Genomic DNA, 17,751 nt, shown 5'->3' with positions numbered 1-17,751 from the left:
CTGTTGAATAATTCATCTGGACTTATTTTATCTGTACCTTTCATTATCTTAAACATCTCTATCATATCTCCTCATAACCGCCTCCTTTCTAGTGAATAAAACCCCGTCTCCTTCAACCGCTCCTCATAGCTGAGTCTAGCTCGGCCCGGAATCAATCCAGTAGCCCTGTGCTGAACACTTTGGATGGCATCTATGTCCTACTGTGGTGACCAAAACTGCACACAATATTCTAGATGTGGCCCTCACTAAATTCCTGTACAATGTTAACACCACCTCTTTTAATTTATAATTGATCCCCCTCCTTATACAGCCTAAAACCGTATTTGCTCTACCTACAGCTGACTGGCACTGTGCTGCCTGCTTACCTCCCGTATCTATTACCATCTCCAGATCCTTCTCCTGTTCTCTCTTACACATTCTCTTAATATCTACACATCCTTACTATAATTCACGGACTAGTGTTTGTGTGTTTGTTTCTTTGTCTTACTACTCCTCCTACAGTTTATTATTTTTGTATACAATGTCGAGGCTTGTAAAAGAGCTAACACACAGAACGTACAACAAAGCGAGCAGGAGACAAGAGGGGTGGGAGAGGGATACACAGAACAGTGAGGAACAGACACATCAGAATAAGGGAGAGGGTTGGGGCGGGATACACGGGGAAAACAAGATGGACACCAGAAGGACTTTCAGGAAGGAAAGCAGGGAATTTGAAGGAGGTGGGTTTGGGCTGGATTAACGGAGGTAGAAAAGATCATGGTTTTGAACGGGGGAAGATAAGAGATGATGGTGAACAGCTGTTTTGAAGACCTGGAGGGAAGAGTGGGATTGAAGAGAGTGTGGAAATTTTTCCAGAGGCGGGGAAAAAATAGGGATGAAAGAGTGAAGGTGAGCAGTGATTCGTGATTTTGGTAGTTTTAGCAGAAGGGGGGTTTTGGCAGACCTTGAACGCCTTGCAGAATTATGGGGAGGACAGATAGCAGACAGAGCGGTGGGGGGGGGGGGCGAGGGCAGAGAGAAGACGGTAGAAGAAGGTAAGAAGGGAAAACATTTATTTTTATTATTATTTCAAGACATGAAACGAAGGGTGTAGTTGGGAGGAATTGAAAGAGTGGTGGAGGGATTGTGGGATTGTGGTGAAAAGAAAAAAAACTGAAGGTAATAAGTAGAAAATACAATACCACGATCAAAGGGTCTGCCTCAAGGAAACCCAATATGAAAACACCGACGAATACTGACCAATTAGCATAAGTTTTAAAACGAACCCGAACTAGAAACACGCAGTAAATTTGGGGTTTGTGAGGAGAGGTGGAGTTGAGGTCTTGAAGTCACATTTTACATTGTGTGGATGTTCTGCAGGTCCTTGCTCGGTATCTACACTATAATAGTCTCCTTCAGTGTCTGTCTGTTCGGGGTACTGCTTCCCCCGTTTATGGAGGGGCTTCAAAATCAAATCGCAGCCATTTTGATTGCTCTGTATAGGTCTGAGGTGCGATTCATTTATAGCTTTATCGTAACTCGAATTACCTCCAGCACCGAAGGTGAAAAAGGTTATGTTTGCACCCCTTTCTGTTGGGTCGCCGAAATAGGTGACCCTTATTGTTGGGTCGCCGAAATAGGTGACCCTTATTGTTGGGTCGCCGAAATAGGTGACCCTTATTGTTGGGTCGCCGAAATAGGTGACCCTTATTGTCAGTAATTCTGTCTGTTTGTTTGGATGTTTGTTCGTTTGTCATCCGCATAATTGGTAATAAACGTGGGCGGATTTTGACCAAACTCGGGTGGTAGGTACATCTTATGACCTTGTGCTTTGGAAATTGTGATGGTTGCGAGGGATGCTTTGGTACCCTAGCAACAGCAGAAAAACCTTCAAAATCGGTACCGTTCACGCGAAATCAATTCCGAAAGCCATTATCCCATGTAGGCTTATGAAATTTGGCACGAATGATCTACAGGTGATGCTCTACTAAATAAATTCCGGTTTTTGTGATATATGGAATAGTTTACTCGCAGCGCCCCCTACAAATGGGGTATGCCCGAAAATTGAAGGCCCCCTAGTGACCAGGTGAGTGCATCGATCTGAATGAAACTTTGCAGGTTCATAGCATGCAATGATTACTACAACTTTGCCTCAGGACATATTGACCGATATTGCTTAGGTCAGGGGTCAAAGGGCAAAAATCGATAATATGCGAGAGCTGGAGGTGCCTTCGCGCCAAATGCTATTCCTAGGGTTATGGTCAGATGGTCATGAAAATTCACACTAATCATCGGGAAGGCATTGTGCACAAACGATAGAGCCGGATTTTCGATTTATATCTTTGTTCACCCACAGCACCCCCTCGAACTTTGGGGATTTCCGATTTCAAACCGCATTTTCGGTACTTTTCATTCAAATTGATACCGAGTAGTTATCAGTCCATGGAACTCGATGAGATTTGGTATGCATAATCTTAAGGTGATTCCCTATCCGCTATATGACATCCATTTTTTTCTCTATCTTATAGTTTCCAAATGGTAACCCTCTCAACTTGGGTGTCCGAGGGCCTTTGAGCATTCCCGCTGAAAATTCAAAGTACACTAGCTCCAAGACGGTTGAACCGAATCGAATGAATCTTTACATGCTTATAGACCGTAATGAGTACTAGAGCCTGGTGTTGGCACAGTGGTTAGGGCAGCGGCTTGGGATCCAAAAGGTCCTGAGTTCAATCCCCGTTGAGCCACTGAATTAATACACCAGGGGGGTTGACTCAGCCTGTCATCCTTCCAAGGTCGGCGAAATGAGTACCAGTGTACTGGGCCGGTGTATTCCCCGGTTAAAATAGGTGTACCATATCCCTGTGTCGTAAGAGGCGACCAGGGTTGCGTCAGGAAGGGCATCCGTCGTAAAACATGTGCCAAATCACTATGCGGATCATACGGATGATCCGCTGTGGCGACCCCTAACGGGACCAGCCGAAAGAAGAAGAAGAGACCGTAATGAGTACTACAACTTTGCTCATTTGCATAATGACCTATCTCGAGTAGGTCAGGGGTCAAAGGTCAATAAGTGCATTTTTCGGGCGAAATTACCATTCAAGGCACCTTTGCTCCTGCACGGATTAACCGATACGAATGAAAGTTCAAAGGTACAGAGTACTCAATGGGTACTACAACTTTGCTTCAGGATATATTGACCTATCTTGGCTAGATCAGGGGTCAAAGGTCAATGAGTGCATTGTTTGGGCAAAATTACCATTCAAAGCCCCCTTGCTCATACACGGGTTAACCGATTCGATGGCAATTTCGTAAGTACTTAGTACTAGATTAACTCAGATCAGGGGTCAAAGGTCATCGAATGCTCGGCGACCCATGCCCACCTACTGGCTTGTCTGTTTGTTTGTCTGTCTGTGTGCAGGATATCTCAAAAAGTTGTCTACGGATTCGGATGAAACTTGGTGGACAGGTTGGGTGTTTTGACAAGGAAGAAGTGATTCTATTTTGGTGAAGATCCGAATCCGGATCCGAGAATTTTTTTCAGTGATTCTTCACCATTGAGAGACAGTGCTTAACTGATATATAGCATGATATCTCAAGCAGTTGTGGATGGATTCGGATGAAACTTGGTGAACAGGTTGGGAGTGTGAACAAGTTGTGAGTGTGACCACGACGAATTGATTCGATTTTGGTGAAGATCCGAATCCGGATCTGGATAGGATCGTTATTTAATTTTAAAAGTGATTCTTCAGGCCTAAGGCCGAAGTCACATTTGCTCTACGGCGAGGATACGGCGGCCGTACGCCCTCTGAATTGACAGAAACATGCGGTGGCCGCAGAGTTTCTGAGGTGGCCTCAGGGTGGCCCTACGCCATATGGCTATATTTTACAGGCCGTAAGGTCGCCGTGGAATTATAACGCGGAGTTATAACTTTTTTCATTTCTACGTTGGCCGTAGCAATTCAACAAGCCGAAACAAAAGAACTGGTAAAAAAGAAAAAGAAAAAAAAAAGAACCCACTCGTTACCGTCCGTCTGGCCGCACATTCGCCTCAGGGCCCCCCTGCGGTCGCCTTGCGGGCACCTTGCGTCTGCCTTGAAAATTCTATGGCCGCTGCAGGAACGCCCTAAGGTCACCGTGCGACATCAAATCAAAGACTGTATGGCACCCCCACGTTTTCTGTCTCCACAATTTATAAACACACCGTGCGGCTCCCTGAAAAATAAAAACATATGTGACTGCTACATTGTGTGACCGTGGAAATACTGCGGCCGCCGTATAATTGCTCGTGGCCGTAGATTTTGGAGACCCCACGGCCGCTGTGGCAAATGTGACTTAGGCCTTTTTTTCAGGAAAACTCTATTTTCAAAATAGAGTCATCTGTCAAATTTAATAGCGTTATGTTTGTCCCAAGAAGTGATGAAGAGGAGTACCTCGCCTTTCCTTTTGACAACTCAGATATCTGAAATAATAACGTATATTCATGTTCATTTTACATGACACAAACAAATAAATGTTTACATGATATCACAAATTTTACTACCTTTCTAGTGATACCAAAATTGTCCCACACCAACTAAAGATGTACCAGGTATTATGTCTTAAACATAAGCACATCACTGTTGCAACACCCAACATGTAGTCACCAGTAAGACGTAAGACTGAGAAAATATTCCTTACTTCACATAAAGAATATAAATTATAAGTTTATTTAAGAAAAACAATTGAAACTTATTGTCATGTCCACAAAATATCATTGTGCATGGATTACGCATAATATTCATTATCGCTGTCATCACTCTCCAATGCCTGCTCTATATCATCAAATGCATCCATATCTGAATCCTCATCAGAGTCAGTGTCGTCAGGTGTGACTTCAGCAATGTCAGCAGTTGCCGTGGGATGACATCTCCTTCATACCACAGAGGATCAAGGTTACCATCCTTTTCCTCCCAACCATGTCCCTGACTGGCCTTCGGAATCTGTGGTTGTGGAATATGCGCGGTCTTCCAAATCCGTACTTGGTGGTTTACTCTCCAAATGTGCTGGGTAAGTGCTCGCTTACAAGGTGGTAAGTTAGCCATATCCACATTCCAGTCATTTACCATCCCATAATGGAGTACAAAACTGTACAAGAATGCTTGCGTGCTGCTGAAGAGGCCACCAGAGAAGTTGGACAGCCTTATGTCATTACTACATTTGGCTTGGGAGTTTGCATGAAGGCCTACCCATTAGTGTGGAACTCACCAGACAAGTATGAGAGCCACATAATTCTAATTGGCACATTCCACCTCGTATGCGCTTATATGAAGATGATTGCCAAAAAGATGGCTGGGTCTGGGTTAGCAGATGGTCTCCTAGAAGCAGGACTAATCAGTGGAGGATCTTTGGGTGGTGTGATGTCGGGGAGGCACTACGACAGAGCCCTACATTGTCACAAGATTATGTTGGAATGTCTTGAAAGATTGCTCATAAAGGAGTACCTCAAAGATAAAAGCACTGATGATCTGTTCTCGTCTTTCTCTGATGAATCATCAGATAAGCTACATGCCCTAGTAGATTCCCACAGCCAAGATACTTTGAGTGCTGTCTTGATGGACAATTGTATTGTCCAATTCATAGAGCAGTATGCAGAATTCAAAAAAGGAGTCGCAAATAGACGTTTGGGGAAGACGACCCAGCTGTGGTTGTCATACATGGACCATGTCTGTTTAATTCTCTCACACCTTGAAGCCATAAAGACAAACAACTTTCTTTTGTATGCTGCATCCATCATTCGCATGACGTCTCTCTTCTTCAGTTTCGGTGGACAGAACTATGCAAGGTATCTGACATATTTCTCTGTGTTCATAGCTAATATAGACAACTCACACCCAGGAGCAGTATCACTGATCAAGAGAGGAGCTATCAGTGTCGCACGCTCCTTTATCCCTGGCAATCGTTGTGCAGTGGATAAAACCATGGAGGAGACCTTCATGAGGCACGCGAAGTCACATGGTGGTGCCTGAACCAGTGCAGCAGGTACATCTGGACTACTCACCAACTACCAGGCCTACCAGAGATGGGTTTGGACAACACATACAAGGTCTCTTTATGTTGATGCTGCACTTGGAATGGCTCACATGTTAGACAGTGGAGAGGGAACAAAGCATCGTGATACACGTCCGACAGAGGGCACAAAGGAGAGAAGTTGGTGAAAAGGGCCAAAGACGCCATTAGATGTTTTCTCAATCCTTTCAATATAGAGGCAAATGATCAATCGTTGATACTCTCATCAGGAAGTGCATTCAGACGATGTTCTAAAGGCTGAAGCTGTTGGTGAAAAAGCACGGGATGAATTTATTGAAGCTTGACTGAAGAATAGTAAAGATTTCTTTGAGCCTGTGAAGAGGCTGAACCTCAAAACTCTGAGTGACATGAACAAGGTATCTAAGATGAAGACAACCAAGAATATGGTCATACAGTACAAGCAACAGGGTAATGTAGCCTCTCAACTCTTTGTAGTCACAAAACCAGGGCTTACAAGTCGATATGAAAGAACTGTTGACATATCCATCAAATCCCGTACCATACAGCATCGCTACAGCTGATGGATATCTTGCTAAGACTGACAAAGCAAAGGCATTTCAAAACCTGATCAAGGATTGTAATGATGCTGATGTACCACCAACCAATGAAACATTGACTCTGTATGATGGCAATGCTTGCTTCTATTACCTGAAAGAAATACCAAGTAATTTTAGTCAGATCTCTTACAAAGTGTTTGACATCATTGGAAAAACAGGAGATGTGGTATTTAGCACTGATCAATATTTGCCTGATTCAGTGAAGTCGATGGAGAGGCGACGTCGGGGCTGTGGACAAAAGCTTTTACTTGCAGGTGAAGCCACTATAAGACCAACTGATTGGAAATTGTTCCTGTCAAATGATGAGAACAAGATACAGCTCATCAAACTTCTGCTTAGCTTCTGGAGTGGTGATAACTATGCATCAAGGTTGCATGGAAGGCGAGTGATCTTTGTATGTGAGGGCATCGCATATTTGCTCACATCTGATGATGGCCAAACAACAATTAGAGAGGAGCTACCACTGCTGAAATCAACCCAGGAAAAAACTGACTCTCGGATGATACTGTATGTTCAGTATGCTAGACTCAGAAACTATCAATTTGTCCGAGTGAAAAGTCCAGACTCAGATGTATTTTTCATCCTATTACACTGTGCTGCCTCTGTTCATGGTACAACTGTCCTGTTTGACACAGGCAAAGGCAACAAGCAGAGGATGGTAAATGTCAGTGAACTAGCTACAGATTTTGGCCAGGAAAAGTGCACAGCTCTCATGGCACTCCATGCTTATAGTGGCTGTGACACCACTAGTGCCTTCCGAGGAATTGGCAAACTTAAACCTGTGAAAACTCTTCTGTGCTTTCCAAAATATATCTCGACTCTGGAGAAACTGGGCGATGCTTGGGATATTCCTGATGAGCTCATTGAGGAGTTGGACACCTTCACGTGTGCCATGTACGGTAGAGCGTCAAAGGTGTCAAAAGTTGCTGATCTGCGACTTATTCGTATAAACGAGCTCTGTGCCAGGCAAAGTCGTCTTGTGCCTTCAGGGAATGTGGATATGGCTACTTACCACCTTGTAAGCGAGCTCTTACCCAGCACATTTGGAGAGTAAACCACCAAGTACGGATTTGGAAGACCGCGCATATTCCACAACCACAGATTCCGAAGGCCAGTCAGGGACATGGTTGGGAGGAAAAGGATGGTAACCTTGATCCTCTGTGGTATGAAGGAGATGTCATCCCACAGAAACTGGCTGACATTGTTGAAGTCACACCTGACGACACTGACTCTGATGAGGATTCAGATATGGATGCATTTGATGATATAGAGCAGGCATTGGAGAGTGATGATGATAGCAATAATTAATATTATGCGTAATCCATGCACAATGACATTTTGTGGGCATGACATAATAAGTTTCAATTGTTTTTCTTAAATAAACTTATAATTTATATTCTTTATGTGAAGTAAGGAATATTTTCTCAGTCTTACGTCTTACTGGTGACTACATGTTGGGTGTTGCAACAGTGATGTACTTATGTTTAAGACATAATACCTGGTACATCTTTAGTTGGTGTGGGCCAATTTTGGTATCGATAGAAAGGTAGTAAAATTTGTGATATCATAGAAATATTTATTTGTTTGTGTCAGGTAAAATGAGCATCCATATACGTTATTATTTCAGATATCTGAGTTGTCAAAAGGAAAGGCGAGGTACTCCTCTTCATCACTTCTTGGGACAAACATAACGCTATTAAATTTGACAGATGACTCTATTTTGAAAATCTGCATGTGATAATCTTGCATTTGATATATAATTTGTTAATATTTATGCTTATTGAGCAACTGCAGAGATCTTATCAGTCAGGGGATTTTTTTACGTGCGAAATTGAGGAAAAGTTGACATTTTGAGGGTACCGTCAGATATGGTTGGAAAATGGATAGTGAGTCCCAGTTTATAAACTGTTACCAGTTGAATTCATGCTCAGGGGACCCTAAGGCTTCAGAAAAATATGGGGTTGAAGGGTTGTGGGGGAGGGGGGTGCACGTGGACCATATCTGGCCCATGACCTACAAGTCTTTGGCCAGTCCTGACGTTCAACTAAGGTTAAAGCATGAATTTGTAATTTGTTCAGGATGCCCCCAACAGCTCACCTACCCTCCGTGAAGGACACTGTGGGATCTTTGAAGTCCAACTCATGCTGGCAGACGGGAGGCCAATTTAACATCCATTCGAGGAACGGCACACACATTTATGACTCACCCTGCCTGTGAAACAATGGAATTACAGGATGACACTGGGATGACAGCTGTGTTGGGATTCGAACCCAGGCTAGACAGCTTAGAGGGGAGTGTGTATCGCTATTGGCCTTCCTGCCAGCCCCTATGTTAATATTATTGTCATTATGCCATCATCATCGAATGGAATTGACCGATTAATTTGTGGTTAGAATAATTTTGATGAAAAATATAACTTGGATGACATGGAGGCTGGAGTCAGGATTGGAGGAAGATGAATCAACAACCTAAGGTATGCTGATGATCCCTTTGTGCTGGTAGAAAGTAAAGAGGACTTGATGAAACTGCTACAGACAGTGAAGATGGAAAGTGAAAAATCTGGTCTTTAATTAAACTCAAAAATATTAAAATACTGCTCACTGAGAAGATCAACTTGTTCAGAAGGGGTGTGTTCCATTACCAATCAGCTTGTAGACCACTCAACAAGTGGTTCGCCTGATTTTAAGCACTTAAGCAAGCACTCCGACAAAACGGTTCATATCGGCCATCCGGGCTCCTTGAGCTGCCCGTGCACCCCTCCCCCCCACAAACCTCTAACACTATATTTTTCTGATGCTCCTGAGTATCCTGACCATGAAATCAAATGGTAACAATTGTATTCGTTGGGATGAACTTGGTCATTTTGCCTCAATATTTAGAGGTACCCTCAAAACGCTGCCGTGGTCGATTTGCGTCACACTCCATTTCCATGTATCATACTTTGGTAATTTGTGGTGTTATTATAGCAGTAATACACACAAATGAGGTACAAAATGAGAGCTTAGCTTCTACTAGTTCTTCTGAAATCAATACTATCATGTTTCAGAAATATTTAATGTGAGTTATTGTACTACATATGCCCGCACTCCACGTACATATCCGGCACATCAAGAAAATGATCAAATTTCTCCATTTACTTTCGTTTAAGTGCATAGGTCAGACTTTATTCATCCAAGTAATATATTAAAATAAACTCTGTTCAAAGATACCTCACATTTGATTCCACAACTATGATTCTATGACATAAATTGACAAAGTGATGGCAGTTCCAACACAAGGATTGTTGTGCCGAACTATTTTTAAGTACATTTGTAAATTTTAAAGACAGGGATTTTTTTGTATGCAGGATCAGGATGTTATTGTGGTCACGGTTGATAGTTGTCCCGCTGATATGGAACAATCCTGATTTATATGAGAAGCATATCGTATTGATAGGCACCTTCCACCTCGTTTGTGCTCATCTCAAGATGGTAGGCAAGAATATGGATGGCTCTGGGTTGAATAACTAGATCCACAGTTACTTGCAATATGGAGTGGCTGTCAGTGGAGGTAGTCTCGGAAAAACTAGTCAACTGTGGGCTTCCTACATGAATCGTATCAACTAGCAACTGCATTCTATGACTTCTATCAATTTATTTCTCCACTCAGATACCTTTATCAGCATTTTCTTGTCATGTGACCTCGACCATGCCAAGACAAACGGCATTATTTCAAGTAGCCAACATATACCAACATTTGATACCACTAAAAGTATATCTGCTTCGCCGTTTAACTTTATACTATCTTTCGACGTTATGCTTTTACATTACTGGATGTGCAGTTAAACAAGAATGCTCCACATAACAACCTATGGATGGATCGAAATATTTATCAGAGGTATTCTACTGGCATGGGACTGAATGTTTATCTTATTTCCGTGGTGTAAGTAACGTAGATTTCTATTTCTTATCTTTGGGTGTTCACGACATTATTTGAAGTAACATTTTTGACGCATCTGTAATTTTTATACACAAATTCCATCATCTTGAAAATAGCCGGAAGTTGGTCTCGCTCAACGTGTTTCGAAATCAATATTGATGAAGTTTATAAATTTGAACATTTGTGCAAAGTTTCATGCTTTTAGGAAGATCTGAACAATTGTTGTAATATTCTGCATCAATCCACCCCTACGATATGCCAGCGAGCTCCCAGGAAGAAAAGTCATCCTGATCTGCGATCGCAGTTGACGTCTGAAGATGGGACGACCATGAAGAAGATGGAAATTGAAACTCTGCGTTCAACCCGAGAGGGAACAAACTCCAGAGTAGTTCCACAGTTTACTGTGTGTATGGGAAAGACGAGGGATACAAGTACATCTGGATCAAAAGCCCAGACAGAGATGTGTTCTTCCTCCTGCTGGAAAATGTTGTCATTCTCTTCGATACTGGCACGAGAAATAAGCAAAGACAGATCAATGACACTGAGCTCACCGAGGACTACACACAGCAGCACTGCACAACACTCGTATATCTCCACGTGTACACTGTATGTGACACAACCGGCCCCTTCAAGAGACGAGTAAAGAGCAAGCCCATAAAAACTCCAAAGTTTGCAGCTGTATTGTCCAGGTTGGGAGAAACGTGGGACGTGGCAGAAGACATAAGTGATGAACTAGATGTGCTCACTTGTGCCATCTATGGTCACCTTCAAGTGCATAAGGTCAATGAACTGTGACACGTCAGCATAAAGGAGTATGTGCAAAAGAGGACCAACTCAACCCTTCAAATAATGTGGATCTGGGAACACCATCAACACGTAGAAGTCTAGAGCAGCGCATAAGGTGGGTGAACTATCAGATTGGAATCTGGAAGAGGGCCCATGTCGCTAAACCGGATATTCCAGAGGTGACGGTTGGCCATGGATGGTAGTTGAGGGATGGCAAGTGAAGGCCACTGTGGAATATAGGAAATGGTCTGCCACAACAGCTCATCAATATCATCGAAGAACCATTTGATTCTGACGATGTGAACTCAGATGACTTGGATGTAGAACTGCCAGATATCCCATATCAGTTTGGTGGAGACAGCACTGATGGTGATCAAGCTTGACAACATTCACCAATGAATGAACCCTCTGCCCGTTCATTTCTTAAATACATTACCCAGTATATCTTACTTGGTGGTCGCTTGTTCACTTGTTCATGTACAAACATTCCGTCAGGCTAGTTTTACCCTTCATGATACCCATAATGATTATGACCATTTGTTACATCAGAGAAGCATAAAATATAGAATTGGGACATGAGCTGTCAATGTGTTGAATCCCATGAATGTATGCTCACTGCTTTGCTTTCTTCTATTAACGAGTGCCGTTTTTGAACTTGCCAAAACTTTGTCAGTTTATGTCATAGAATCATAGTTGTGGTATCAAATGTGAGGTATATATGGACACAAGTCATTCGAATATATTCCTTGGATGAATAAAGTCTCACATATGCACTTCAAACAAAAGTAAATGTAGAAAATTGATCATCTTCGTGAGACGCCAGATATGTACGCAGAGGGCGGAAATATGTAGTCCAAGAACTCACCTGAAATATCTCTGAAACATGATAATGATTCCAAAAGAACCAGGACAAGTTTCATTTGATACCTTATTAACCTCCGCCATCTTCGAAGATGGATGGAGGTTACTGTTTTCACCCCTTTCTGTTTGTTTGTTTGTTTGTTTGTGTGTTTGTTTGTTTGTTTGTTTGTGAACAGTATTACGGAAAAACTCCTCGACGGATTTCGACCAAACTTGGTGGGGGGGGGGGGGTTCGGTATGGTCCAAGGATCATGCCATTAAATTTTGGACTTGGTCCCCCTTCCCCCCCCCAAAAAAAATTGTTCGAGAAATTTTTTTTTTTTTGCATTTCTACATGTTTTAAGTGATTTCCAACCCCCCTCCCAAAATTTTTTTTTCCCCCCCCAAATTTTTTTTTTTGCATTTCTACATGCTTTAAGTGATTTCCACCCCCCCCCCAAAAAAAAAATTGAGAAAAAACTTTATTTCTTTTGAATTTTTACATGTTTTAAGTGATTTCCACCCCCCCCCCAAAAAAAAATTGAGAAAAAAATATTTATTTCTTTTGAATTTTTACATGTTTTAAGTGATTTCCAACCCCCCAAAAAAATTGTTACTCCCCCCCCAAATTTTTTTTTTTGCATTTCTACATGTTTTAAGTGATTTCCAACCCCCCCAAAAAAAAAATGGAGAAAATAACTATAACTCTGTCAGCACTGTTGACATCATATTTAATGAATAAGATACAAGGTTCACTTGAGTGACCCAGCAGTATTGGCGGCAGAGGTCTTGCACTCTCCCGAGTGCTCCCCCTCTAGTTTGTATGTATAACTGCTATTATGACACCACAAATTACCAAAGTATGGAACATGGAAATGGAGTGTGATGCAAATCGACCAGGTGAGCATTGTGAGGGTACCTATAAATATTGAGCCAAAATAACAAGTTCGTCACAACTTATGCAATTTTTACATTCAGTTTCATGTTCAGGATACTCTTGTGCATCAGAAAAAATATCATGTCAGAGGTTTGTGTTTGTGGTGGTGGTGGTGGGGGGGGGGGGGTGTATGAACAGCTATAGTTACCCATGGCTTATTAATGCTTCAGTCACATTTGGCTCGGCGGCCGTAGGGTCTAAAAAAATCTACGGCCAATAGCAATTATAGGGCGGCCGCAGTATTTCCACGGTCACACAGTCATATGTAGCAGTCACACATGTTTTTATTGTTGGGTAACTGCACGGGGTATTTAGAAATTGTGGAGACCGAAAACGTGGGGGTGCCGTATGGTCTTTGATTTGATGTCGCACGGTGACCTTAGGGCGTCCCTGCGGCGGCCATAGAATTTTCAAGGCAGACGCAAGGTAGCCTCAAGGTGTCTGCAAGGCGACTGCAGGGGGGCCCGAAGGCGAACGTGGAAATAGTGCAGCCGCCGTAATTTTTTGGGGGTTGGCAAAATTCATTTTTCATTGATAAGAGCCTACGGAAAATGCACGAATAATGCAAGCCCACCGTACGCCCTACGTAGGTCGACGTAGAACACATCTACGTCATGGCTACGGTTTGTCGAATTGCTACGGCCAACCTAGAAATGGAAAAAGTTATAACTCTGCGCTTTAATTCCACGGAGACCCCTACGGCCTGTAAAAGATAGCCATACGGTGTAGGGCCACCCTGAGGCCACCTCAGAAAATCTGCGGCCGCCGCACGTTTCTGTCAATTCAAGGGGCGGGGGGGGGGGTACGGCCACCGTATACTAGCCGTAGAGCAAATGTGACTCATGCTTTAGGAACGGCTGGCCTGGCAAACAATAGCAAGCTTATTGCTAATAGAAATACACCTCTAATAGAGAGGATAAAGGCTGCAACCAAACTGTCTCTTCCTGAGCTTCAGAAAACAGTACAGGATAGGGATGTTTGGAGACATCTGATCATGAATGGCACCAAAAATCTCCCACGACTTGACGGAACTGGATAACTGGTTATAATTTGAGAGGTGTGAGGACCAGCGACTGTTAGCCGATACGCTGCCCATGCGCACGTCAAATTTTCTCCATATTTCCCCTCTTGCGAGTGTGGTGATTATTCCTTTTTCATATGCTGGTTAAGATGATGCTTCAACTGGAACAAGAGAAATATCACTCACATGAACAATGCAATGACGTGTTGTAAATGAAGTCCGGCTGATGATTGCTCCGTCGTCGTCTCTCCAGCGGTTGGTGAAAAAAGAAAGGTTTAATGGCGCTGAGCCGCTTCGGCTTGAGAAAGGCATCGAAAATGTGAACCAGAAGAGGAAAAGCTCGTTCATTGCAGTCGTGGTTGTTTAACCAAACACACCAAATCCACTTCGTTCAATCGTCTTGATAAAGTCAAACCAAAAGTCACTATTAAAAATAACGACATGTTCAGTGACTCATGAATTGGGATGAGAAAGGCTTGTCCGTGAAAGCGTGCAAACTTCCAACGTGTCGTCACCGAAGAAAAAAAAACTCCAGCGAGCCCTCAGCCTTTTTAACATCCTGTGCGTTGTGACTGGCTCTCTGAAAAGATGCGACTGATTGGCTAACAGAGTTCACGTGTTTGAAAAAAATCAATGAATTCTTGAGAAAATTAGTGAGTAACGACACTAGCTTCCCCCTAGATCGATGACCAAAGAGAGATGATCAATAATGATGTCGACATAGACGTCAGCCCGAACTGAATACTTGCACAAATCTCTTAGGCCAATGGATGTGTCTGCCAGAACGAGTTTTCCTCACATCTGATGTAGTTGTCGGTGGCAAAGGGGCTGATCTCGGTGCTTTTGAGTGTGTGCTTCCAGAAACAGTGGGAGTCGATGTAGCTGCAATTTGTTCTGCTGTAGCAGTAAGGATGAGGATGCCTCAGACTCTTTATCCATGTAGGCAGCCTTGAGTCTGTCCAAACTGACAGTTTCAGACTTCCCATTAAAATCAAGGATGAAGTACTCGTCTTTCCTGGAAATGACTCGGAAGGAGCCCCGGTAAGGAGGCTGCAGATAAGCTCGGACAGTGTCATCACTAACAAAAACATGGTACAAGACGAAAAAATCTCTGGGCAGATGCATGGAACTCTGTTGAGCTCTGGTGGGGATGTAATGCAACTCACTCATTGTCCTTTGCAATCTGTCCACATAATTGCTCGGGTCCAAATTGGTGTGAGTGTTCGTCGGAGAAACAAATTGTCCAGGAAGACGAAGTGTTGATCCAAAAACTAACTCGGCGGCGCTGTAACCCAGATGAGCCTTCACCGTGGCATGAATGCCCAAAAGCACTTCCGGGAGGTTTTCCATCCAGCGATGTGGATCTGCTTGTGCTCTGAGTGAGGACTTCAGCTGTCGATGGAACCGTTCAACAAGTCCGTTTGCAGTGGGGTGGTAGGAAGTAGTTCTGGTGCATTTTCTTCCAAGTAACTCGGTCATCATTTTGAAAAGTGTGGACTCAAACTGTCATCCTCTGTCAGTGGTGATAATGGATGGGACAACAAATACTGCAACCCATCTGGAAATGAAAGCTTTGGCTACGGTCTCTGCCGATATATCAGGTATCGAAATGGCTTCTGGCCACCTGGTGAAACGCTCAATGCACGTGAACAGATAGATATGCGTTACCGCCAGATGGTGGAAGAGGACCAACTAAATCAATGCACATGTGATCAAAACGGATGTCAAGAGATGCAAAGGTACCTCATGGTGTTACCGTGAGATGTATTTTCGCTCGTTTGACAATGTAAGCAGCGTCTGGACCAATTTCTCACATCACGGTTCGTGTCACACCAGACAAAGCGTTGAGTTACATGGTGCTGCATTGCCCTGATACCAGGGTGAGATAGATTGTGCAGAGCATCAAATACGGCCCATCTGAACCCAACAGGAACATATGGACGAGAAGTGCCAGTGGATAAGTTACAAACAATAATGCTTTCAGAGATAGGGAGAGGTACCTCACTGAACTTGAGTGATGGGGACCTTGCTCTGAGATGCTGAAGTTCCTCATCTCCCTGCTGTGCCCTGGCAAGCCTGTTGAAATTGGTGGAGGTGGTTGTGTTGAGGGTATTGATATTAAGCCATGAGAGAGCATCAGCTGCAGTATTCTCCTTACCACTCACATGATGTATATTTGTGGTGAATTGAGAAACAGTCAAGGTGTCAGACATCTCTTGGTGAATAGTGATCAGGTTTTGCCTGTAATACGTGCGTTAACAGCTTGTGGTCAGTGCAAACGCAAAAATTGCCGACTCTCAAGCGCATGATGAAAATAGCGGATTGCAAGGCAAACCGCCAACAACTCACGATTAAAGGTGCTATACTTTATCTCTGCTGGTTGCAACCTTTTTGGAAAAGAAGAAAATGGGTTCCTACTTCCTTTCCTCATACTGTTGGAATACTGCACCAACTGCCACATCTGACACATCCACCATGAGGCATAGTGGTGCATCTGACTTAGGATGGGCAAGCATTGTGGCCTCTGCTAGCGAAGACTTCACCACGGCAAAAGCAGCAGCACATTCGTCGGACCAAACCAGAAGTCTTTTTGGCTCCTTCCCATGTTGTGTGTGGAGGTCAGTTAGTGGATGAAGGGTGTCTGCACAGTTTGGGATGAATCTCCTGCAGAAATTCACCATGCCAAGAAATTCCCGTAGCTTGCACACTGATGTTGGCTGCAAATAATCCTGGATCACCTTAACCTTGTCAGATAGTGGATGAATCCCATGCTCGTCGATCAAGTGCCCCAAAAACTGTAACGAGGACACCCCCAAACTGACATTTGGCAGGATTAATGACGACACCATACTGTGATAAGCAAGTGAATACGAGCTGCAAATGCTGTTCATGCTCCTTGACAGTCTCGCTGGCTATGAGCATATCACCAATGTAGGCATAAACGAAAGGCAAACCCCAGATGACCTCATCGATGAAGTGCTGAAAAGATTGTGCTGCATTGCGTAACCCAAAGGGCATGCTCACAAACTTGAGAAGGCCAAAAGGAGTGGTAATGGCTGTCTTGTGTACATCAGTCGGCTCCCCTGGAATCTGATGATACGCTCTCATCAAGTCAAGCTTGGAGAAAACTTGCTTTCTCCGGAGTCGAGATGTAAAATCCTGCAGGTGTGGTATGGGATAACAGTCTGGTACTGTGTTCTAGTTCAGTGCGCGGTAGTCACCACAGGGCCCCCAATTGCCAGACGTCTTCTTCTGGACCATTTGTGAAGGTGAGGACCAGTTGCTGCTTGAAGGTCGAACGATACCCAACTCAAGCATATGGTCAAACTCCACTTTAGCAATTGCATAACGATCCGGAGCTGGTTGACACGGTCGCTCTGCAACTGGAGGGCCACGAGTGTCAATGTGGGAAGTAGTGGAGTGTTTGACCAGTGCTTCACTGTAGGTGGGACGAGTTATTTCTGGGTGCTATTGAAGGTCAGGTCAGGTATGGGAGCATGTGCCAGAACAGCGCGTCGCTGCGTCCACTTTCCGCCGGTACTCCAGGGGCCTCCGTCTGGCCATCCCCCAGGCAGATGCCAGGCCCATCCTCATCTCCTTGAGATGATGGTCAACCTGCTGCAACCACGAGGCACGTGGTCGGCCCA

The 17,751-nt window shown here is 43.7% G+C and overlaps 1 protein-coding gene and 1 long non-coding RNA gene across 2 annotated transcripts in view; one reads left to right on the top strand and one right to left on the bottom strand.

Annotated features, from left to right (window-relative positions):
- The window catches only part of LOC147012029 (uncharacterized), a 184,173-nt gene that overhangs the window by 71,782 nt on the left and 94,640 nt on the right, over positions 1-17,751 (bottom strand). The gene's annotated exons all lie outside the window — the stretch shown is intronic.
- Positions 6,038-11,689, top strand: LOC147012030 (uncharacterized). Its single transcript, XM_085857902.1, is given in 5 exon segments — positions 6,038-6,061; positions 6,481-7,609; positions 7,612-7,887; positions 10,939-11,291; positions 11,567-11,689. Coding segments are annotated over 5 exon segments (1,905 nt in total).

Source organism: Eptatretus burgeri, chromosome 15 (genome assembly GCF_056783735.1).
Source record: "Eptatretus burgeri isolate ZD-2024b chromosome 15, Ebu_testis_v1, whole genome shotgun sequence".
Classification (NCBI taxonomy): Eukaryota; Metazoa; Chordata; class Myxini; order Myxiniformes; family Myxinidae; genus Eptatretus; species Eptatretus burgeri.
Note: the sequence above shows the minus strand (reverse complement) of the source record. Positions and strands in the feature narration are given on the sequence as shown.